The sequence below is a fragment of the Panulirus ornatus genome, chromosome 47, assembly GCF_036320965.1.
Source record: "Panulirus ornatus isolate Po-2019 chromosome 47, ASM3632096v1, whole genome shotgun sequence".
Lineage (NCBI taxonomy): Eukaryota > Metazoa > Arthropoda > Malacostraca > Decapoda > Palinuridae > Panulirus > Panulirus ornatus.
Genome location: NC_092270.1, coordinates 17,255,492 through 17,280,936, shown reverse-complemented (window position 1 = coordinate 17,280,936; position 25,445 = coordinate 17,255,492). Strand labels below are relative to the sequence as shown.

Here is a 25,445-nt window from a genome sequence, read left to right as displayed (position 1 = left end):
GTCTGTGTGCAGTGCTGTAGTAAAGTGATCAAGTTTGAAGCCATGTGTAGGTGAGGGTAGGATATTCTGGGTGATTCTGTTGTAGATTAGTTCTTTAAGAAGTTTGGATACTTAAGGCAGTAGAGATACTGGGCAGTATATGGAGAGGGAGTTGAGTGGTTTGAAACATTTAAGGATGGGTATTATACTGGTAACCTAATCTTTTTTAAACATATCTGACATTTCCCACATTATCGAGGTAATGCCAAGAACAAACACAGAAAACAGACTTAATCACTCACATCTACTCTCAAGCTGTCATGTAGGCACCATATGCTTACTGTCTAACCAGGTTGAAGATATATATAAGAACTTGGTTGTAAAGGGGCTAAAGTGTTTTATAACAAAGTATGAAATGCTGTCTGGTTCTGATGCAGTAAAGTTGTTTAACACTTTTATGCACTTGTCACTTTACCTAAATTCATATTGCACGTAAATCCAAGTCTAAATCACCATGCATGGTACCTGTTTTGACAATAAATACAGTGAGTATTTGTAGTAATACTACTTGTTTTCAGTAGCTATGCTCCAAATTCAACTTTATGGGCTTGCTATGAAAATCAAGATTTCTCATGATTTAACTATAATAAGAAAGCCGGCAAGGCAGCAGGATTGGATGGTATTGCAGTGGAATTTATTAAAAAAGGGGGTGACTGTATTGTTGACTGGTTGGTAAGGTTATTTAATGTATGTATGACTCATGGTGAGGTGCCTGAGGATTGGCGGAATGCGTGCATAGTGCCATTGTACAAAGGCAAAGGGGATAAGAGTGAGTGCTCAAATTACAGAGGTATAAGTTTGTTGAGTATTCCTGGTAAATTATATGTGAGGGTATTGATTGAGAGGGTGAAGGCATGTACAGAGCATCAGATTGGGGAAGAGCAGTGCGGTTTCAGAAGTGGTAGAGGATGTGTGGATCAGGTGTTTGCTTTGAAGAATGTATGTGAGAAATACTTAGAAAAGCAAATGGATTTGTATGTAGCATTTATGGATCTGGAGAAGGCATATGATAGAGTTGATAGAGATGCTCTGTGGAAGGTATTAAGAATATATGGTGTGGGAGGCAAGTTGTTAGAAGCAGTGAAAAGTTTTTATCGAGGATGTAAGGCATGTGTACGTGTAGGAAGAGAGGAAAGTGATTGGTTCTCAGTGAATGTAGGTTTGCGGCAGGGGTGTGTGATGTCTCCATGGTTGTTTAATTTGTTTATGGATGGGGTTGTTAGGGAGGTAAATGCAAGAGTCCTGGAAAGAGGGGCAAGTATGAAGTCTGTTGGGGATGAGAGAGCTTGGGAAGTGAGTCAGTTGTTGTTCGCTGATGATACAGCGCTGGTGGCTGATTCATGTGAGAAACTGCAGAAGCTGGTGACTGAGTTTGGTAAAGTGTGTGGAAGAAGAAAGTTAAGAGTAAATGTGAATAAGAGCAAGGTTATTAGGTACAGTAGGGTTGAGGGTCAAGTCAATTGGGAGGTGAGTTTGAATGGAGAAAAACTGGAGGAAGTGAAGTGTTTTAGATATCTGGGAGTGGATCTGTCAGCGGATGGAACCATGGAAGCGGAAGTGGATCATAGGGTGGGGGAGGGGGCGAAAATTTTGGGAGCCTTGAAAAATGTGTGGAAGTCGAGAACATTATCTCGGAAAGCAAAAATGGGTATGTTTGAAGGAATAGTGGTTCCAACAATGCTGTATGGTTGCGAGGCGTGGGCTATGGATAGAGTTGTGCGCAGGAGGATGGATGTGCTGGAAATGAGATGTTTGAGGACAATGTGTGGTGTGAGGTGGTTTGATCGAGTAAGTAACGTAAGGGTAAGAGAGATGTGTGGAAATAAAAAGAGCGTGGTTGAGAGAGCAGAAGAGGGTGTTTTGAAATGGTTTGGGCACATGGAGAGAATGAGTGAGGAAAGATTGACCAAGAGGATATATGTGTCGGAGGTGGAGGGAACGAGGAGAAGAGGGAGACCAAATTGGAGGTGGAAAGATGGAGTGAAAAAGATTTTGTGTGATCGGGGCCTGAACATGCAGGAGGGTGAAAGGAGGGCAAGGAATAGAGTGAAATGGAGCGATGTGGTATACAGGGGTTGACGTGCTGTCAGTGGATTGAATCAAGGCATGTGAAGCGTCTGGGGTAAACCATGGAAAGCTGTGTAGGTATGTATATTTGCGTGTGTGGACGTGTGTATGTACATGTGTATGGGGGGGGGGGTTGGGCCATTTCTTTCGTCTGTTTCCTTGCGGTACCTCGCAAACGCGGGAGACAGCGACAAAGTATAAAAAAAAAAAAAAAAAAAAAAAAAAAAGAATATAATGCCTAAAACATTCTAGCATTTCAGTTTAAGTGAAAAACCCAGACAATTTGTATGACCATACTTTTAATAACTTGTCTACTATTAATCAGAATGTAATGTCTTGGGTACCCTAATTGTTTTTTATCATAAGTAGTTGATACTAGATACACTGTATATTACAGAGCAATTTTCATTTTCAATGTCTGAATGTTAAAAAATTTCTAATTCAGCATCAGACTTCTCTTCTTTTAAAGGGTGAGGACTAACTAACTGATAATGAGTTTATTGCAATACATATCCTTTTACAAAGCCTCCAACTGAAATCAAGTAATTTTCATCCTTACCAAAGTATGGTAAACACTTAGCTGCTATTATTGTACTCTAAACCTAAAAATAGTTAACTTTTTCATGTTCAGAAGACTGCCATTTTCATCACTAAAACAACAATACTCAATCATGTATCTTACAGGCCGGCTCTCACTCAATCCTAGTCCTTTATGACAAAGTAATGGTTACATCAATCTTCTTATAGAATTTCTACATTGAAAAAAGATAACCAGACAGTACCGGCAGCAGTAATTAGTGTAGGCAACCAATCAGTAATATGAACCATCTGGTCAGCCACTCTCCCAGGGTTGACTATGCTTGGAGACCACAGGAGTCCAGCTCCTCTTACTCCACCCTCCCATACAGAGGCTTTCACCTGAAAATGTTAAAAAATGTATAATACCCCAAGAACTTTCATCAAAACACTGAGCCCAGCTATCTTCATTGTTCATATAAAAAAATTCTTCCTTGACATCATAAGTAGAAAATAATAACAATGTGATAAAACAGATTGGGGATGCAAAAGATTATGAGTCTTATAAAAAGTACTTGCAGGGACAAAAGAATTTTCCTCTTGCAGAGAGTAGAATTCAAGCATTTGGGTTAGATTTTCAGAAAAACTTTGGTGAAAAAAACTGTGAAGAATGAGGAAGTCACAGAGTAGATATAATATCATGAAGATGCTGAGAAATGAACTAAATATGTAATTACAGGGACTAAATAACACTAAGATTAGATTCTGAAGTTTAGCATTCAAATATGCTTACAATATCTGTTCACTATATGAGAAAGTGCTGTGGATAAGTAGACTACAAGAGAGGTAGGGACATATTAAGATAGAATAAAAAAGTCTGAATATTATCAGAATAACACTGAGAGGGTAAAGAGTAAAAGGACCAAAGGTAATATGGAAGAATAGCATAAGATTATCACATAAAGACTATCCTGATGCAAAGTAAGAATGAAAATGTGCCAAAATATGAAACATGGGAGAGGTTCTGCATTAGTTACTCTGCTCTACTGTAGACAGCAAGGTACCAAGCTCAAGTGTGGGGGTATAAAGTTGAAAAGGAAGTAAGGAGGTAAATGGGATTTAGCAGTCTCTGAAGGATGATTTTGCATGTGTAAAATTATGAAAGATCATGTACAATGACCATCTTATTACAGAAAATATCTTTGCTAGAAATAATAAGAGCTGTAAATTTCTCCCCAAAGTCAAATTCACACGTCAGGATGATTAAATGTTATGATGACTTTCTTGAGGATGATGCTAAAAGGATAAGATATAGTTCAATATAAAGTTTTATCAGTAAAATCACAAGGATCGATAAGAGTCATCTAACATATTACCCCTCTTAGTGGCCAATTAGATGCAGCATTCTCGTTGAAGCCACCTGCTGGACCCCCATTATCAGTGGTGAAGAGGATTATTGAATTGTGAAGCATCTTCCTTGTATGAAGAGCCTCAACCACAAGCCCAACAGATTCATCCAATTTCCACAACATTCCTGCAACATACAAATTTCTCTTCATAAGCTTCTAAATAATGAATGAGAGAAACTAATATGAAATCATATTAAAGAAATAAGTAAACAAATGTAAATTTTATCAAGTAAAAAGACTTACCTTCATCCATTCCTGGCACTACCCCACCCCACAGGAAACATCATTGCTACCCCCTGCATCAGCAAGGTAGTGCCAGGAAAACAGACAAAAAAGGCCACATTCGTTCATACTCAAGTCTCTAGCTGTCATGAGTAATGCACCGAAACCACAGCTCCCTATCCACATCCAGTCCCCACAGATATTTCCACGGTTTACCCCAGAAGTTTCACTTGCCCTGATTCCGTCCATTGACAGCATGTCGACCACAGAATACCATATCATTCCAATTCACTCTATTCCTTGCATGCCTCTCACCCTCCTGTATGCTCAGGCCCCAATCGCTCAAAATCTTTTTCACTCCACCCTTCCATCTCCAACTTGGTCTCCCACTTCTTGTTCCCTCCACCTCTGACAAACATATCCTCATTGTCAATCTTTCCTCACTCGTTCGCTTTTTATGTCCAAACCATTTCAACACACCCTCTTCTCTCTCAACCACACTCTTTTCATTTCCACACATCTCTCTTACTCTTTCATTATCTACTCGATCATTCCACCTCACACCACATATAGTCTTCAAACATTTCATTTCCAACTCTTCCACCCCACTCTGTACAACCCTATCTACAGCCCATGCCTTGCAACCATATAACATTGTTGGAACTACTATTCCTTCAAACACCCATTTTTGCTCTCCGAGATAATATTTTCTCTTTCCACACATTTTTCATCACTCCCAGAACCTTCACCTGATACCCTACCTAATGACTCACTTCTGCTTACATGCTTCTATTCACTGTTAAATCCACTCCCAGATATCTAAAACACTTCGCTTCCTCCAATTTTTCTCCATTCAAACTCATATCCCAAATAACTTGTCCCTCAACCCTGCTGAACCTAATAACCTTGCTCTTATTTACATTTACTCTCAACTCTCTCCTTTCACACACTTTTCCAAACTCTCACCAACTTCTGCAGTTTCTCACTTGAATCAACCACCAGTGCTGTATTATTGGCAAACAGGTGACTCACTTCCCAGGCCCTCTCATCCCCAATAGACTGCATATTCACCCCTCTCTCCAAAACTTGCATTTACCTCCCTAACCACCCCATCCATAAACAAATCAAACCATGGAGACATCATACACCCCTGCAATGGATCGACCTTCACTGGAAACCAATTACTCTCCTCTCTTCCTACTCATATACATGCCTTACACCCTTGATAAAAACTTTTCACTGCTTCTAGCAGCTTACCTCCCACACCATATACTCTCAAGACCTTCCACAAAGTATCTCTATCAACCTTGTGACTCGTCAGATCCATAAATGCTTTGTACAAATCCATCTGCTTTTCTTCCATAAATGCTACATACAAATCTGTCTGTTTTTCTAAGTATTTCTCACACACATTCTTCAAACAAACACCTGATCCACACATCCTCTAACATTTCTGAACCACACCTGCTCCTCCCCAGACTGATACTCTGTACATGCCTTTACCCTCTCAATCAATACCCTCCCATACAATTTTCAAGGAATACTCAACAGACTTATGCCTCTGTAGTTTGAACACTCACCTTTATCCCTTTTGCCTTTGTACAATGGCACTACACATGCATTCTGCCAATCCTCAGGCACTTCATCATGATCCATACATACACTGAATATCCTTACCAACCAATCAACAACACAGTTTGGGAGAGTGTGTGAAAGGAGGAAGTTGAGAATATATTTGAATAATAGCAGGCTTATGAGGTTCAGCAGTGAAGAGGGACAGATAACTGGGGTGTGAGTTTATATGTAGGGAATTTAGAGGATGTGGTATTTCAAATACCTGGGAGTGATCATAATAGCAAATGGAACCAAGGGATGGTGAGGTGGCAAAGCTTCTGGTAGGACTGAGAAATGTGTGGCACAAGAGGTCATTATCTTAGAAGGCAAAATGGACATGTTTGAAGGTATAGTAGTTATAACAATGTTTTATGGATAATGCATGGGCAATGAATGAGAAAAATAGCTAAGGAGGGTGGATGTGACACAAATGAAATGTTTGAGAACAATATATGGTGCAAGATGGTTTGATTAAGTAATAAAAAGGTAAGAGAAAGATGTGTTAATGAGAAGAGTGTGGTTGAAAGAGTTCAAGAGGGAGTGCTAAAATGGTTTGGGCATATGGACTTCCGTGGTGTAGAGGTCAGCATTCTTGTTCATGATGCATTCACAGGCCACCCAGGATCAAGTGCACAGGTTCAAAACCCGTGTTGCGGCAGTCGGTCCATAGTCAATCAGGCTGTTGGTCAATAAAATGGGTGCCTGGCTCAGGCTAGGGTATCTATATTTCTAGAATTAATGGGATGGCCTATATTAGGGCCTCAGCTGCCCATGCTGTCTCAGCTAACATGCAGGGAGTGCTCATCCTCCTCGAAGGCTCAGATTGGGGTGTCTAAATGTGTGTGGATGTAACCAAGATGAGGAAAAAGGAGAAATAGGTAGAAACCTGGATGTTTTGGCTCTGAGTGAAATGAAGCTCAAGGGTAAAGGGAAGAGTGGTTTGGGAATGTCTTGGGAGTGAAGTCAGGGGTTGGTGAGAGGACAAGAGCAAAGGAAGGAGTAGAATTACTCCAGAAACAGGAGTTGTGGGAGTATGTGATAGAGTGTAAGAAAGTAAATTCTAGATTGATATGGGTAATACTGAAAGTGGATGGAGAGAGATGGGTGATTATTGGTGCCTATGCTCCTGGTCATGAGAAGAAAGATCATGAGAGGCATGAGACCGGGTTATAGTGATGGTGATTTGAATGCAAAGGTGAGTAATGTGGCAGTTGAGGGAATAATTAATGTACATGGGGTGTTCAGTGTTGTAAATAGAAATGGTGAAGAGCTTGTAGATTTGTGTGCTGAAAAAGGACTGGTGATTGGGAATACCTGGTTCAAAAAGGGAGATATACATAAATATACGTATGTAAGTAGGAGAGATGGCCAGAGAGCATTATTGGATTATGTGTTAATTGATAGGCATGTTAAAGAGAGACTTTTGGATGCTAATGTGCTGAGAGGGGCAGCTGGAGGGATGTCTGTTCATTATCTTGTGGAGGCAAAGGTGAAGATCTGTAGAGGTTTTCAAAGAAGAGAGAATGTTGGGGTGAAGAGAGTGATGAGAGTAAGTAAGCTTGGAAAGTAGACAAGCGTGAGGAAGTACCAAGAGAGACTGAGTGCAGAATGGAAAAAGGTGAGAGCAAATGGCATAAGGGTAGTGAGGGGAGGAATGGGATGTATTTAGGGAATCAGTGATGGCTTGCAAGAAAGATGCCTGCGGCATGAGAAAGGTGGGAGGTGGGCAGATTAGAAAGGGTAGTGAGTGGTGGGATGAAGAAGCAAGATTGTTAGTGAAAGAAAAGAGAGAGGCGTTTGGATGATTTCTGCAGGGAAGTAGTGAAAGTGACTGGGAGATGTATAAAAGAAAGCAGCAGGAGGTCAAGACAAAGGTGCAAGAGGAGAAAAGAGGGCAAATAAGAGTTGGGGTGAGAGAGTATCATTAAATTTTAGGGAGAATAAAAAGATGTCTTGGAAGGAGGTAAATAAAGTGGGTTTGACAGGAGAACAAATGGGAACATTGATGAAGGGGGCTAATGGGGAGGTAATAAAAGAAGCGGTGAAGTGAGAAGGAAATGGAGTGAGCATTTTGAAGGTTTGTTGAATGTGTTTGATAATAGAGTGGTAGATATATGGTATTTTGGTCGAGGTGGTGTGCAAAGTCAGGGGGTCAGGAAGAATGGTTTGGTAAACTAAGAAGAGGTAGTGAAAGCTTTGCGGAAGATGAAAGCCAGCAAGGTGGTGGGTTTGGATGGTACTGCAGTGGAATTTATTAAAAAAGGGGGGTGACTGTGTTGTTGATTGGCTGGTAAGGATATTCAATATATGTATGGTTCCTGGTGAAGTGCCTGAGGCTTGGTGGAATGCATGCATAGTGCCATTGTACAAAGGCAAAGGGGATAAAGGTGAGTGCTCAAATTACAGAGGTATAAGTCTGTTGAGTATTCTTGGGAAATTATACGGGAGGGTATCGACCGAGAGTGTAAAGGCATGTACAGAGCATCAGACTGGGGAAGAGCAAAGTGGTTTCAGAAGTGGTAGAGGATGTGTGGATCAGGTGTTTGCTTTGAAGAATGTATGTGAGAAATACTTAGAAAAACAGACAGATTTGTATGTAGCATTTATGGATCTGGAGAAGGCATATGATAGGGTTGATAGAGATGTTTTGTGGAAGGTATTAAGAGTATATGGTGTGGGAGGTTAGTTGCTAGAATCAATGAAAAGTTTTTACCAAGGATGTGAGGCATGTGTACAAGTAGGAAGAGAGGAAAGTGATTGGTTCCCAGTGAATGTCAGTTTGCGGCAGGGGTGCGTAATGTCTCCATGGTTGTTTAATTTGATTATGGATAGGGTGGTTAGGGAGGTGAATGCAAAAGTCTTGGAGAGAGGTTCAAGTATGCAGTCTGTTGTGGATGAGAGGACTTGGAAAGTGAGTCATTTGTTGTCTGCTGATGATTCAGCGCTGGTGGCTGATTCAGGTGAAAAACTGGAGAAGTTGGTGACTGAGTTTGGTAAAGTGCATGAAAGAAGGAAGTTGAGAGTAAATGTGAATAAAAGCAAGGTTATTAGGTTCAGTAGGGTTGAGGGACAAGTTAATTGGGAGGTAAATTTGAATGGAGAAAAACTGGAGGAAGTGAAGTGGTTTAGATATCTGGGGGTGAATTTAGCAGAGGTTGGAGCCATGGAAGCAGAAGTGAGTCACAGGGTGGGGGAGGGGGCAAAGGTTCTGGGAGCATTGAAGAATGTGTGGAAGGCGAGAACGTTATCTAGGAGCAAAAATAGGTATGTTTGAAGGAATAGTGGTCCCAACAGTGTAATATGGTTGCGAGGCATGGGCTATGGATAGGGTTGTAAAGAGGAGGGTGGATGTGTTGGAAATGAGATGCTTGAACACAATATGAGGTGTGAGGTGGTTTGGTCGAGTAAGTAATGAAAGGGTAAGAGAGATGTGTGGTAATAAAAAGAGAGTGGTTGAGAGAGCAGGGTGTGTTGAAGTGGTTTAGTCACATGGAGTGAATGAGTGAGGAAAGATTGACAGAGAGGATATACATGTCAGAGGCAGAGGAAACGAGGAGAAGCAGGAAACCAAATTGGAGGTGGAAGGATGGAGTGAAAAAGATTTTAAACAATCGAGGCCTGAACATACAGGAGGGTGAAAGGCGTGCAAGCAATATAGTGAACTGGAACGATGTGGTATACCGGGGTCGATGTGCTGTCAATGGATTGAACCAGGGCATGTGAAGCATCTGTGGGAAACCATGGAAAGTTTTGTGGGGCCTGGATGTGGAAAGGGAGCTGTGGTTTTGTTGCATTACACATGACAGCTAGAGAGTGATTGTGAACAAATGTGGCCTATGTTGTCTTTTCCTAGCACTACCTTGCACACACAGGGGAGGAGGGGGGTGCCATTTCATGTGTGGCCGGGTGGCAACAGGAATAGATGAAGGCAGCAAGTGTGGATATGTACACGTGTATATATGTATATGTCTGTGTATGTATATGTATGTATACGTTGAAATGTATAGGTACAGATATGTGTGCGTGTGTGGGTGTCTATGTACATCTGTTTCCTTGCACTACCTAGCTAACGTGGGAGACAGCGACAAAGTATGATAAAATAAATAAAATATATATTAGCAGGTAACTGGGTTTGATAAAGTGTGTGAACGAAGAAAGTTGAGAGTAAACATGAATAAGAGCAAGGTTATTAGGTTTGGTAGGGTTGAGGGACAAGTTAATTGGGAGGTAAGTTTGAATGGAGAAAAACTGGAGAAAGAGAAGTGTTTTAGATATCTGGGAGTGGACTTGGCAGCAGATGGAACCATGGAAGCAGAAGTGACTCACAGGATGGGTCAAGAAGAGAAGGTTCTGGGAGTGTTGAAAAATGTGTGGAAGGTGAGAATGTTATCTTGGAGAGCAACATTGGGTATATTTGAAGGAACAGTGGTTCCAACAATGCTATATGGTTGCAAGGCATGGTCTATAAATAGGGTTGCGTGGAGGAGGGTGGATGTATTAAAAATGAAATGTTTGAGGGTAATATGTGGTGTGAGGTAGTTTGATCAAGTAAGTAATGATAGGGTGAGAGAGATGTATGGTAATAAAAAGAGTGTGGTCGAGAGAGAAGAAGAGAGTGTGTTGAAATGGTTTGGACACATGGAGAGATTGAGTGAGGAAAGGATATATGTGTCAGAGGTGGAGGGAAGAAGAAGCAGGAGACCAAATTGGAGGTGGAAGGACAGAGTGAAAAAGATTTTGAGTGATTGGGGCCTGAACATACAGGAGGGTGAAAGGCATGCAAGGAATAGAGTGAATTGGAACCATGTGGTATACCGGGGTCAACGTGCTGTAAATGGATTGAACCAGGGCATGTGAAGTGTCTGGGGTAAACCATGGAACGGTCTGTGGGGCCTGAATGTGGAAAGGGAGCTGTGGTTTCGTTGCATTACACATGACAGCTAAAGACTGAGTGTGGGCAAATGTGGCCTTTTTCATTTGTTCCTGCTGCTGCCATGCTGGGGAGGATGCTATTTTGTGTGTGGTATGGTGGCAACAGGAATGGATGAAGCCTGCAAGTATGAATATGTACATGTGTATATATGTATATGTCTGTGTATGTATATGTATGTATATGTTGAAATGTATATGTATGTATATGTGCGTGTGTGGGCGTTTTTGTATATACATGTGTATGTGTCTGGGTTGGGCCATTCCTTGTTTGTTTCCTTGCGTTACCTTGCTAATGCGGGAGACGGCAGTTAAGTATAATAAATAAGAAATAAAAAATATATATGGAGAGAATGAGTAAGGAGAAGGTTCCTTGTTGTTATCCTACATATCCATTCTTCATTCATATCCACCACAGCACCTCTTACAGAGTTCTAGTTTTTCCAGTGGCTCCTGCAGCCCAAGGCTGCACTGCTTCCATCAGTACGGAAAAGTGGACTCCTTCGGTGTGAGAAGAAATGATACCACAATTATTTTCGTTTTTGCAAATGATGTAGCTCTAACTATAAACACTGAGGGCACAAATATGAGTATCTCTGACCATAATATGATTGGAATTTGCAATGAAATGAATACATGTAGAAAGAATGAGATAAAAGATATGTCTGGAAACTTCAATGTCTACTTTGAAAAAAACTGAATGGAACAAGGTAAATAACCCAATAGGTAAAACACAATGGTTGGACAGTAATGCAAAAACAAGCATACCAATTTTCTATCAACAAATTAATGAAATTAGTGTAAAATCATAGCTGAGTAATAAAAGAAAAATATAACATGAAGAGACAGATAACATGGGATAGAAAACAATGGATGAACAGATAAAGAGAATGGAAGAAAAACTATGATTTGCAATTAGCAAAGACATACTGTAACAGTTAGAACAGAAAATCAGTAATGCTGATGGGGAAATAATGGAATTACACAGAAGAAAACATAGGTTTAAGGAAGGAAACCCAAAGTCGTCTTTGCTTACATGAACAGAGAAAAGATAAAAAGTCAGAGACTAGACCACTCAAGAAAGAAGACAGTTGTGTAAATGACCCAAAAGGAATATGTCAAATATGAATTAACCAGTATAAAAGTCAGTGTTTAGTGCAAGAGAGCATGAAAAAATAAAAGATGAAATTCATAATGATTATGATGAGTAAGTACTAACATAAATAAACTCTAATCATAGTAACTGATCAACTTAAAGGCTTAGCCCCAGGGCCAGGTGGAATTCCAGCAATTCTTTTAAAGAAAATTAAAGAAACTGTAACAAAGCCTCTTACAATACTGCTGTGACAAAGCATAACTCAAGCATTGCAGACCTAAAAATATGGAATACATAATACCAATACACAAAAGAGCATCCAAATTACTGCTAAAACAATACAAACTTGTCAACCAAACTTCATACATAATCAAGGTATATGAGAGAGTAATAAAAAACTTATAATAAGACAGCTCATTTGATAAAACTCAAATAAAGGATAGCATGGATGTTCCAGTCAAAAACATACAAACACAACTACTGGCTCATTCATAAGAGCATACATATGAAACATGGATGAACACAAAAAAATGAACACTGTTTTTCTTACTTTGCAAAAGCATTCAATAGAATACACTATAGTGTTACTAAAAAAAGAGACTAGACAAAATGCAAAAGGAAAACTAAGAAAATGGATCAGAGAATTTCTAAGCAACAGAAAATTTAAAGTCAAAGCAAATGGAAACATGCCTGAGGAAGATGTATCATCAGGTAACACAAGGAACAATTCTGGCTACAATACTAATTGCAATAATGAGCCCTGACACAGATTAGAAGGTAAGAGAGAGTCTAGTCAAATGTTCCATAGATGACACAAGAGTAACTAAAATGATGGAAAATGTGTAGGATCAAGAAAAACTACAAAGGGATTTGGATAGTATCTACAAATGGGCAGATGTGAACTTAACAGAATTTAATAGAGAAATAACTGGGCAAATAATGCTATTCCAATGCCTCCATATAGAAGTCCTACAGGGAAGAAATACCATGAAAGAAACATTAGAGATCTAGGAATTCCAGTAAATTGAAAACTTGGGTTTAAGGAATACATTGAAAAGATTGTACTTTCAACCCAAAGAATGAGCGAAATGGTACCAAGAACATTTCGCAATAGGAGACAGACAATTAATGATGACACTGTTCAGTGTGTACACAACAAAACTGAATACTGCTGTGCTGTATGACCACCAGAAAAACAGACTGAACTAAACAAGACTGAGGGAATAGAGAAACAATTCACAGGCAAAACAAAAAGACTGGAATAAGGTACTACCATGAAAGATTAAAAGTGCTAGAACTATATCGCCTTAAATGATGTCAGGAGAGATTAATGATAATATAAGCCTGGTAATAAATAGAAGGAATAAAGTACAGGTACACCACCAAATTTCTGGCAACTGATGGTTCACCACCTCCTTTAGTCTGGACAAGATTATGTGAGGAACTTGAAATTACCGTGATCACCAGACTAATTTACTGGGCAGCCACAGATGGCGTGTATAGGGTGCACTTATCAACATTCTTTACAACGCACTTGTTCGTGGTGACACCGCAATTCTGTGAGATTCTTAGCTTCTTTTGCTTATATTCAACCCTAGCTATGGCTTCTTAGGCATATGAGAGTGTCAGTCGTGGTGTCAAATGTAAACACCAGCCCATATTGATCCAAGATAAATTAGAATTGTTGAAAAAAATGGACCGTAGTGTTTCAGCGCATAAGCCGTGTGACATGTACAGTATTGGTTCATCAACTGTTTATGATATAAAGAAGCAAAGGGAGAAAATAATGAAATTCTATGCAGACAGTGATCCCAAGAAGGTCCATATAAGATCTCCCCAAAGTCATCCCAGGTCTTACAGAGTCCTTCTCAAATCTTTCCCAGTTCCTCTAAAATCTTTCCTAAGTCGTTCCCAAGTGTTCCTTAGATCCTCCACATGTCTATCTAGTCCTTCCTTAACTTTTTCAAGAATCTTCCAAGATATTTAGTTATTTCTCAAGTATATTCCAGGTCTTCCAAAAATATTTCTGGATCTTTCCCAACTCTTCCCAGGCCCATCCCAAGTTTTCCTCACATTCGCCTTAAGTCTTCTTAGGTCTTCTACAAACCCACCTCAGGTCTTCTCCACGTCTTCACAAGTTTTCCCTAGGTCTTTCCCAAGTCTTTCTAGGTCCTCTCCAGGTTTTGCCAAGTCCTTCCTAAATCTTTTACATGTCTTCCTCAGGTCTTCTCTAAGCATTTCCCAAGTCTTTCCCTGATCCCTAAGGTCTTCTCAAGGATTCCCTAGGTCCATTCCATGTCTTCCATAAGAATTCCCAGGTCTTCCCCAAGTATTTCTCAGATCCTTCCAAGGTCCTTCCCAAGTCTTCTCAAGGTCCATTTTGTTGTTCCCTAAGTATTCCCAGGTTTCTCCCAAATCCTTCCCAGGTCATCCCAAGTTACTCAAGGCCTTTCCTAAGTCTTCCCAGGTCATCCCAAGTTACTCAAGGCCTCTCCTAAGTCTTCCCAGGTCATCCTAAGTTACTCAAGGCCATTCCTAAGTCTTCCCAGGTCCTTTCCTGGTCTTCCCTAGATTATCCACAGGTTTATCCTGTCTTCCTAAAGTATTCCCAGCCTTTTCCTATGTGCTTCTCAAGTCTTTCCCATATCCTGAGTTCTTCACTTGGTTTTTCTAAAGTCTTCCTAGGGCTTCCCCAGGTCCTTCCCTCATCTTTCCCAAGTCCTCAGATCTTTCTCATGTCTTCCCAAGGCTTATTGCAAGTCTTTCTCATCTTCCCAAGGTCTCCAAAGGTCCAATTCAAGTCTTCCTAAAGTATTCCCCTGATCTTCTCAGGTCCTCCTTGGGTTTTCCATAGGTCCTCTGGAAGACCATCCCAAGTTTTCCTCAGGTCTTCCTAAAGTCTTTCCAGGCCTTTAACAAATACCCCATGTCTTTCCTAGGCCCTCCTCATGGAATTTATTATGGAGTCAAAAAAGAGAACAATGCACCGGCAAAGATGAAAGAACAATTTAACAGGCTGATTAGCTTATAAAAGGCATACAACCAAATACAAATTATAAGCTAACCAACAAGAACTGATAACACAATCTGACAATCAGATTTTCACAAATGACAGCTTTGATTACGGACTCTCATCATAATATGATGTTTTCACTAGTCCCTTTTTCATACCTAATTATAACCTCCAATCACAATTCCAGTTCAAAGGTGGTGTTTGTGCTTATTCCAACATAAACACACCTGTTGCACACCTTGAGTCTCCAAACTTTGATGTTATGTGGCTCAAAACCTGTCCCCCTACTACTACACTTGTCCTCTGTTTCACCTATTGCTCCTGATTCTACAAATCTTATATCTTTCTTCAACTATCTGAATTCCTGCCATGAGATCCTCTACCTTAGGGATTTCAACATTCACCTTAGGAATGGTTGAATTCCTCCCATATGGATGGTGGAGGGATCGAAGCTCTTATGTTCTCCATTCTCAATGATTTACAGCAAAGTATCTCCCACCCTACCCATATACCTGATTGCTGTGGCCACTCCCCTAATATTCTGGATTTGTTTTCCACCTCTAGTCCATCTCGCTGTAAATACACAACCTCGCCCTCAATTGGTTAATCCAATCAAACTCATAAATGTATCTATTCTAATAGCACCTCCCCCTCCAGCAGCCCGTTCTAAGCTTAAATACTGGCACCTAATCGAAGCTGACTAGAATAACTTACATAACTTCTTTTCTGGCTTTCCTTGGGCAAATTACTGTCTCTCATGTGGTGATGATTCTGTCTCCACCAAACACATAGCACAGGTTATTCTTGCAGGAATCGAAGCATTTACACCCTCTTCCTAAAAGACTACTACTTCATCCAATCCATGGTTCAACCATCCCTGTTCTGAGGCCATTCAGAAAAGGTATCAAAGCCAGTCCCCCTACTACTACATTTGTCCTCTGTTTCACCTACTGCTCTCCTAATTCTACAAATGTTATATCTTTCTTCGATATCTATCTAAACTCCTGCCATGAGTCTGTGACATCCTCTCATCCTCAAGCTGAGATCCTCTACCTCAGGGATTTCAACATTCACCTCAGGAAATGGTTGAATTCCTCCCATACGGATGGTGGAGGGATCGAAGCTCTCACGTTCTCTATTCTCAATGATTTAGGGCAAAGTATCTCCCACCCTACCCATATACCTGATTGCTGTGACCACTCCCCTAATATTCTGGATTTGTTTTCCACCTCTAGTCTATCTCACTGTAAATACACAATCTCGCCCTCAATTGTTTCATCCAATCACACTCTCATAAATGTATCTATTCTAATGGCACCTCCCCCTCCAGCAGCCCATTCTAAGCTTAAATACTGGCACCTAAACAAAGCTGACTAGGACAACTTACATAACTTCTTTTCTTACTTTCTTTGGGCAAATTACTGTCTCTCATGTAGTGGTGATTCTGTTTCTGCCAAACACATAGCACAGGTTATTCTTGCAGGAATCGAAGCATTTATACCCTCTTCCTCCAAGACTACTACTTCATCCAATCCATGGTTCAACCATCCCTATTCTGAGGCCATTCAGATAAAGGATTAAGCATATGGAGATTGAAAAAACTCTCCTTCCTCTGGCTCCCATTTAGCTTTTATCACTCCATATAATCACTGCAAGCATGCTATCTGTGAGACAAAGCATTCCTCTATTCAAAAGAAGTACGATAACCTCTCCTTGTTATCATGTCTTTATGGTCTTTAGCTATGGACATCTCTAACAACTTCTGTCACTCTACCTTTCCCTCACTTTCCCATTCTGACAGTACTATAGCTGTCTCTCTCACTGACAAAGCAACTCTCTTTGGTCCCAATTTCTCCTCTAACTCCACCTTCAATGACTCTAACATTCCTTCACCCCCTGATGCTCCTCTTACTAATCCTATGCCTCTTCCCATAATTTCTTCTTGGACTGTCTGAAAAGCGCTTCCTTCTCTGGATACAAACAAGGCTTATGGTTCTGATGGCATCCATCCCCTTGTACTGAAAGACTGTGCCTTTGAACTTGTGCCTGTGCTTGCTCATCTGTCCCATTTCTGTTTAAAAACCAGAATTTTTCCTTCTCCTTGGAAACATATGTTATTACATCCTATCCTTGGGAAGTGAGACCATTGTGACCTCTCTAACTATTGTCCTATTGCTCTGATATATATCATTTCTAAAGTCTTTGAATCCCTCCTTAACTCCCATATCCTTAAGCACCTCAAAAATCAGTCATCTGTCTGATCACCAGTATGGCTTCTGTAAAGTAAGATCCACTGGTGATATTCCTTCCTATCTTATTAATGTCTGGTCATCATCCCTGAAAGATTTTGGGGAGTCATATGTAGCTGCCCTTGACATATCTAAGGCTTTTGGCAGGGTGTTACAGCAGGGTCTCATCTCTAAGCTCCCCTCTTTTGGCTTCCTTCCCTTACTTTGCTCCTTCATGTCTAGTGCCCTCTCCAGCCAATCTAACTCTATAGTTATTGAGGGATCAGCCTCCCTCCTTTTCTCCATCAAATGTGGTATCCCTCAAGGTTCTGTCCTGTCCCCTACAATTTTCTCCTTTTTCTCAACAATTTCCTCCCCTCCACAAAATAATCCAATGCCCTCATATGTTGATGACTCAACACCGCATTCATCCACATCCATCAATTCTGCTCCCTCTTCTCTTACTCGATCTGCATCTCATCTTGACACTGCTTCCTCAATAAACTCAGACTTGGACAGGATATCTCAGTGGGATACACAAAATCTTGTTAAATTTTATACCTCTAAGACCCAATTTCTAACCATCTTTCTGTCAAGAACTCCTCACAACTCTTGTCTCTCCTTTGACAGTTCTGTAATTCCACCTCTTGACTCAGTGAACATGCTTGGTATTTCTGAAACATCTACTCTTTTTAGGAAACCCACTTTACAAGAAAAACTAAGTCTGCCTCTAAGAAACTGGGTGTCCTGTTTACATGTTGAAACTTCTCTTTTGAACAGTTGCTCTGTTTACACACGGGAATGATTCATCCTTATATGAAGTACTACTCTCACATCTGGGGGGGTTCTAGCTCTGTATACTCACATGACGGAGGTGAGTCGAAAACAATCCGACTTATAAACTGTCTCAGGCTAACTTCCAAACTTGACCCACTTGCCTTCTGCTGCAATGTTGGTTCTTTTTCCCTCTTCTCTAGGTATTACTTTGGTTTTTGCTACCAAGATCTGGCTGCTTGTGTGCCCCCACCACCAGCTGGATCATGCAATACTATGGAAGCTGTTGCATCACATGATTATTTTGTGGCCCCAGTAACTCAAGGGTGAGCTGTTTTGATAACTGCTTCTTTACCTACACATCGAAGCTTTGACACTCTTTAGCTTCTAATGTCTTTCCCAATAACTATGACCTAACATACTTTAAAAGACAGGTCTTTCACTTTCTCAAAAATTTGTAAATGCTTTCCCTTGTCTTTTTCTGTTTCATAATTCTCTATATCTCAATTAAGACCTGGCCTTCATGTGGACTTTTGTCCATGACAAGAGCCTTCAACATAAAAAAAAAAAAGCTATGATGCTGAAATGAATATAGGTAGACAGGATGAAATAAAAGACGCATGAACATCAGGGAACTTCAACTTTTACTCTGAAAAATTAAAGTGAAACAAAGTAAATAATCTAACAGAATACATGCAATAGCTGGATAGTGTGAACAGCAGTAACGCAAAACAAACATGGATATCTTTTAACAGTATGTAAATAAAATGCCAGGTAAAAGAAAGCATAACATAAAGAGAAAGATACCATGAGTTACAAAACAGTCAATGAACAGATGGAGAACAAATGAAAATACTAGGATTTGCGACAAGCAAAAATCATATGGAACAATTAAGAGACAAAATAAGGAATGCAGGCAAGAAAATAACAGAATCAAGCTGAAGGGAACAGAGACTAAAAGAAGAAAAAATAGTATATAGCCCAATCCCTAATAATCCTGCTCCCTTACATGAACAGAGAAAAGAGCAAAGAAACGGAGATTGCACTACCATCTAAAGAAGATGATGGTCATGTAAATGACCCCAGAAGAATTTGTCAAATGTCAGTTACTTACCTCCAGTAAAATATTTAACTTTTACAATGTACTGTATTTTCTATGCATATTTTCCAAACATTTTTCTTCTGCAAGTTGTAACCTAACACATAAACTAATATTCATTCAATATTCACAAAAATAAGAGAAAATGGTTAGAAAAGGGAAAGCTATTGAGTGCAGGAACACTGGTGAGAGCAGGAAAGTTAGCATCCATAGCAAAATGTTTCTTATACTTTGTAAACAACAAAGTAAACTGCGTCCTTAACACTTTTTTCTAAATAAGTCTCTCCACTAGGTTGTTACTTAACTTGTGAAGTACAGTAATAATTACTCTGATATTTACAAAAATAAGGGAGAAATTGGGTGGTAGTGACAGTGGAACTGTTAAGCACAAAAATGCAAGAGAACAGAAGCTAGTGCCTACAGCAAAATGTTCTAACTGCATTTGGTATATGCTATAGCATACTGTATTTGGTATATGCTGCAGTGAAAAGATTTTACCAAGGATGTAAGGCATTTGTACAAATAGGAAGAGAGGAAAGTGACTGGTTCCCAGTGAATGTCAGTTAGCGGCAGGGGTGCATGATGCCTCCATGGTTGTATAATTTGCTTAATGGATGGGGTGGTTAGGGAGGTGAATGCAAGAGTTTTGGAGAGAGGGGCAAGTATGCAGTCTGTTGTGGATGAGAGGGCTTGGGAAATGAATAAGTTGTTTGCTGATGCTGCAGCGTTGGTGGATGATTCGGGAGAGAAACTGAAGAAGTTGGTAACTGAGTTTGGTAAAGTATGTGAAAGAAGAAAGCTGACAGTAAATGTGAATAAGAACAAGGTTATTAGGTTCAGTAGGGTTGAGGGACAAGTTACCTGGGAGGTGAGTTTGAATGGAGAAAAACTGGAGGAAATGAAGTGTTTTAGATATCTGGGAGTGGATTTGGCAATGGATGGAACCACGGAAGCAGAAGTGAGTCACAGGGTGGGGTAAGGGGCAAAGGTTCTGGGAGCGTTGAAGAATATGTGGAAGGCGAGAATGTTACCTCAGAGAGCAGAAATTGGTATGTTTGAAGAAGTAGTAGTTCCAACAATGTTATATGGTTGTGAGGCATGGGCTGTAGATAGGGTTGTGCAGAGGAGGGTGGATGTGTTGGAAATTAAGTGTTTGAGGACAATATGTGGTGTGAGGTGGTTTGATCAAGTAAGTAATGAAAGGGTAAGAGAGAATTGTGGTAATAAAAAGAGTGTGGTTGAGAGAGCAGAAGAGTTGTGTCTTGAAGTGGTTTGGTCACATGGAAAGAATGAGTGAGGTAAGATTGACAATGAGAATATATGTGTCAGAGGTAGAGGGAATGAGGAGAAGCGGGAGACCAAATTGGAGGTGGAAGGATGGAGTGAAAAAGAATTTGAACGATAAGGGCCTGAACATACAGGAGGGTGTGGAAGGATGGAGTGAAAAAGATTTTGAGCGATCGGGGCCTGAACATACAGGAGGGTGAAAGGCATGCAAGGAATAGAGTGAATTGGGATGATGTGGTATACCGGGGTTAATGTGCTGTCAATGGACTGAACCAGGGTATGTGAAGCGTCTGTGATAAACTATGGAAAGTTTTGTAGAGCCTAGATGTGGAAAGGGAGCTGTGGTTTGGGTGCATTAGACATGACATCTACAGACTGAGTGTGAACAAATGTGGCGATGGGAATGGATGAAGGCAGCAAGCATGAATATGTACAATTGTATATATGTATGTCTGTGTATGTATACATATATATATGTTGAAATGTATAGGTATGTATTTGTGCGTGAGTGGGTGTTTATGTATATACATGTGTATGTGGGTGGGTTGGGCCTTTCTTTGTCTGTTTCCTTGCGCTACCTCGTTAACGCAGGAGACGGCAATCAAGTATAATAAAACAAATAAATAATAAATATTGTATTAGGTATATGCTATAGTATATTGTATTTTTGCCTATTTTTTTTCAGCATATTTATATGTAATTAGTTCCTACCTAACTCATGAATTTATAATCATCCAAATACTGTATTCTCAATAACACCAAAGAAATGGAAAAAAACGAATTAGCACAGCAAGCCAGCTTCCAACTCTTGTGGAATCAGCAGATAATATTGCCAAACCCACATGACTTTAAGGCTTTAATGAAAACATCAAAAAATGTAATGAAGAGGGCTTGATGAAGCGGTGGAGTGGGATGGGTTGGAGTGAGGATTATTGGAATTAAATTTATTGGTGAGAGAATGAGGTACTATACTTGCTTATGTCACCCAGAGCATCTTTATATCACTCCCTGAATTATTCACTTCAACATCTGTTGCTAGATTGCAAGTAATCAAGATTTCACAGAGACCTGGGATTTTCTGAATGAAATACTAGCAATGGGATCAACATAATATCTCCCTCAGCATTCCCTCTATGGGGTCCTTAAACCATGAAGTAGCCTTTTCTTTCTTTCTTACATATGATCTTTGGGAGCCTTAAACCCTAAAGTAGTTTCTTCTTCCTTGTTTTTAGATATCCTGGCTGGCATGCTTTTCAGAATCAAATCAGGCTCATACATACAGAAACCTTGTTCAGGTATTAACCTCCTTCCTCAGAAATTCTCTCTTATCAAGCACAAAAAGCATGTAAAAGAAAAGATAAGTCTAGAAAGTCTTTGAACAATCACATTTCTATCTATAAGGTGACTGGTAGTGAGTAAGATATGAATGGAAACATTTTGCTGAATACTTTAAATGGTAACTAGAATTGTGAATTCTTTAAACTTCAGTCACAAATTTGAGAGCTTACACATCATTATCAGAGTCTGAAACCAAATTTTCAAATGTGACCACTGGAAATATCACCATACAAGCAATTCATTTCCCATGCCATCTTTTTCAGGGGGACAGAGAGAGAAAGAGAGAATAAGTGTAGTGACAGTAAGTGTACTTCCTAACTCCGCACTCACAATCTCCCTCCCACCAAAAATTACTTGAAAATTTAGAGATTCCCAATGAGAAAAAGGTCAGCAAGAGAAAATGTGAGGACAGACGAAACAGGGTATGCATATGATAGATGTGGATGGATGTTAAGACCAGCCCAGAAGCCTTTATGAGACAGAGTAATACAAGTAATACCAGCATTTTTGATATGGAAGGTGTATGATACTCCTGGGCACCTTTTAAGAATTTAACCCAATGCATTATGTTCTTTTTATTGGTTCTCTATTAACTGAGAGAACCTACTTGCAGATAGCAGATGGAAGGCAGCCACCAGCCAGGGAGGTATATCGTTGGTACTACCCAGCTGGGTATTGAAAGTTAGTGACAGCACTTCAGTGGATGCCAAGTTGCACTCCTTTGACCCTGGCAACTATCTTTTCTTTCTGCCTCATCTAAACATGAACTACTGGCATTCTGTCCACACACATACAATCTCCCCTTGTCACACATAACACATGACAACACTTAACTCACACACCTCATTCTTTGCAGCACTAGATTTTCCTGCACTGAGCACTCTGCACTAGCCTTGCCTTTTAGTGAAGTGGGTGAAGCAATAGACAGAAGCTGTAGGTAAGAACATTTGGTAGAATTACCAGGTTGGAACATTAAGCATGAATATTAGGTAGAAGCAGTTTGTAGGAACATTAAGTAGGAGCCTCTGAAAACACTGCACAAGAGTTGCCCTCTGCCAGTGGCCTGTTAAGGGTGACACTCAAGGATAAGAAGTGGCACTAGAGTTTCAACAATTATGGAGACTTTTGCTGTGGCCATCCCCTTGAAGGAGTTCCCAAATGAAACGGGCATGAAAGATACAGATAGACAGACAGAGAACTTATCACAGGTTTTAAATACTTCCTAATTTTGTGGCTGTTTTTAAAGCTATTTTTGGAAAGTCTCAACCACAGTGCTGTTTCAACCTCATACGTGGTAGGGTAAAACTTCATCAAAAGAACATACATTTGGAAATGGGTTTCCAAGGTTATTAAGGCTAGATTCTACATTTCATAACTGTTCATTGAATTCCTTTGGTCTTGTATCTAGTAGTTTATATACAAATCAGTTCAGCAATCAAGTTAAAGGTTTTGGTCTTAATAACTAAAATTTCTACCACAACGCAGAGGAATTCAGTTACGATGTTATAAGTGAATCTTTAATGCACACCCAAAATCCAACAAAAGTTCCTCCTATTCTGTAGTAAACAGGAACATGAGGTGGAAGCATTAGGTAAAAGTAATAGGTTGGAATACAAGGCAGGGACATTATGTAGACACTTTAGGTATTTGTTGGTAGGAACATTAGGTGAGAGCCTCTGAAAACACTGTGCTAGAGCTGCCCTCTGCCAGTGGCCTTTTAAGGGTGAGGCACTAAAAGATAAGAAGCAGCACAGTTCATCAATTATGGAGAATCTTTTGCTTTGGCCATCCTCTTAAAGGAGTAGCCAAAGGGAATGGACATCAGAAATGAAGATAAATAGACAGACATAATCTAATCACAAAAAGCTAAATGGCATACTGGATTTTTTAACAGTTACAATACTTCCTAAATAAGCTGACTGAATGGTATAATTTCCCCTCATCACCTACCAGCAAATTTGCGTCTATTCTCATCTTCTATATACGAGAACTTCTTAACCACTTCTTCGGGAGCCTGCAGTGGAGCATATGGGTTTCCAGAGTGGACGGCTAAGTGAGCCAGGTATAAGAACAGAGGCTGAGACGTGTTGTGTTCATTGATAATCTCCACAGCCTCAGCAGTAAATAGGTCTGTGGTGTATTTACCTGCAGGAAATAAAAGTAAATATGCTCTATTTCAGCAAACTGCATGAAATGCTATTATAAGCTATACATATCATATTATACCCAAAATAAGGAAAACAATTCAGTTAGAATTTGAGTAATGACCTAATCAAAAGCAGACATTAACAATCATGGTGTACAATACAAAGGGCTTAACTTCTAGGGCATATATGTTTTTAGAATGTAAAATATGTAGGTTTTAAAACATGGACAATTTTTCTCACCAAGGCAGTGTTCCATGAACATGACAGATTTTCTAGGATATTCTATACGAAATTGGGGCTAGGATTCTTCAACCCAGTCTTTCTGGTATAAAAACACTGGCTTACCAATCACTGCTTTCCCTCCAGCCACTCATTTTAGGTCCACCTTTGGCCAACCGAAGACTGCCACAGAGATGATGTTATCAATCCATTCACTCTTGGTGGCCTAGTAACTCAGAAATTGCAGATTGTGGGCATCAATCCACAAGTAGTTTGGAACAATGATAGATTCTTTGAAGAAAAGGATAGGGGTAGATAGAAAAGGGCAAAGAAACCAAGAAAAAAAGTGCCTGCACAACAACTACCCAGAAGGAAAAGGTTTGTCAAATATCAAAACCTACATTTCTCTCCTCTGTGGTCTGTTCACAAGCATGAGAGAATACTAACATGGAGGACAAGGGTTTAGATTTGATTTTGTAAAATTTGTAAAATGCTAAAACTTAATGGTTCATTTTTTTAGCATGACATAAATCTAAAAACTTATACTATTTTTACATATGCTTCTATTGTTTGACTTCCTTTTAAAGATATTCAAAGACTGAAACACTATCTACTGCAGATCCTCACTTAATCAACATTCAACTAACTGCAAAATGGTTTCACCACTTATTACTAACTGTGACCTGTACATTTAAGTGCCGAACCCCCTACCCATCTTCTCGCTGTGTTCTTAAAAAGCCTGTCACCTATGCAACAGTGTGTGTCAAGGTTACACTAAGCACCCATGTGTCTTCATCTGCATATCACCCTACATGATTGTTAAATGTCATTGTAACCCCCATAGCACTGCTTCACCCTTAAATTGCTATAATCAGCAAATGGTGATATATGATTCATTGGTATTATCATCAGGGACATTTTAATAGTTCCTGCCCTCATCTGAATTCCTAACCAGTGTTTGAAACCATCAATTATCTGTGGACAATTTTTTTTGTGTTCTTTTCTTATGGATTATATGTATATACTGTGTAAGATCTATTTTTTCACTCAAGAAAGAGTCCCTTAAGATTAAAATAGGGTTAATCCCTTACGAATAATTGTGTTTAAGGGTTAAAAACATTACACAGTTTTACTCAAGAGAACCTTGTTAAGCAACTCCCAGGCAGCTCTATCAGAAACACTGACTATGTATATATGTATATAATGTGTAAGATTTATTTTTTCACTCAAGAAAGAGTCCCTTAAGATTAAAAGCAAGTTTAGAGTTATTCCCTTAGGAATAATTGTGTTTAAGGGTTAAAAACATTACACAGTTTTACTCAAGAGAACTATGTTAAGCAACTCCCAGGCAGTTCTATCAGAAACACTGACCCTAATAACCTTAATGACACAATATCTTTTACCTTGAGTAGTCCAGCCATTTTTCAAACTAAACAAGAAATAAAACA

The 25,445-nt window shown here is 39.7% G+C and overlaps 1 protein-coding gene across 8 annotated transcripts in view; it reads right to left on the bottom strand.

Moving 5' to 3' along the window:
- LOC139763619 (arylsulfatase B) overlaps window positions 1–25,445 on the bottom strand; it is a 196,253-nt gene that overhangs the window by 31,523 nt on the left and 139,285 nt on the right. For all 8 annotated transcript variants that reach the window (XM_071689845.1, XM_071689849.1, XM_071689847.1 and 5 more), the window contains 3 exons: window positions 23,582–23,776; window positions 3,999–4,156; window positions 2,889–3,024 (listed from right to left, as the gene is read on the bottom strand). In XM_071689845.1, coding sequence (XP_071545946.1) covers window positions 2,889–3,024; window positions 3,999–4,156; window positions 23,582–23,776 — 489 coding nt within the window. The remainder of the gene's footprint in view (window positions 1–2,888; window positions 3,025–3,998; window positions 4,157–23,581; window positions 23,777–25,445) is intronic.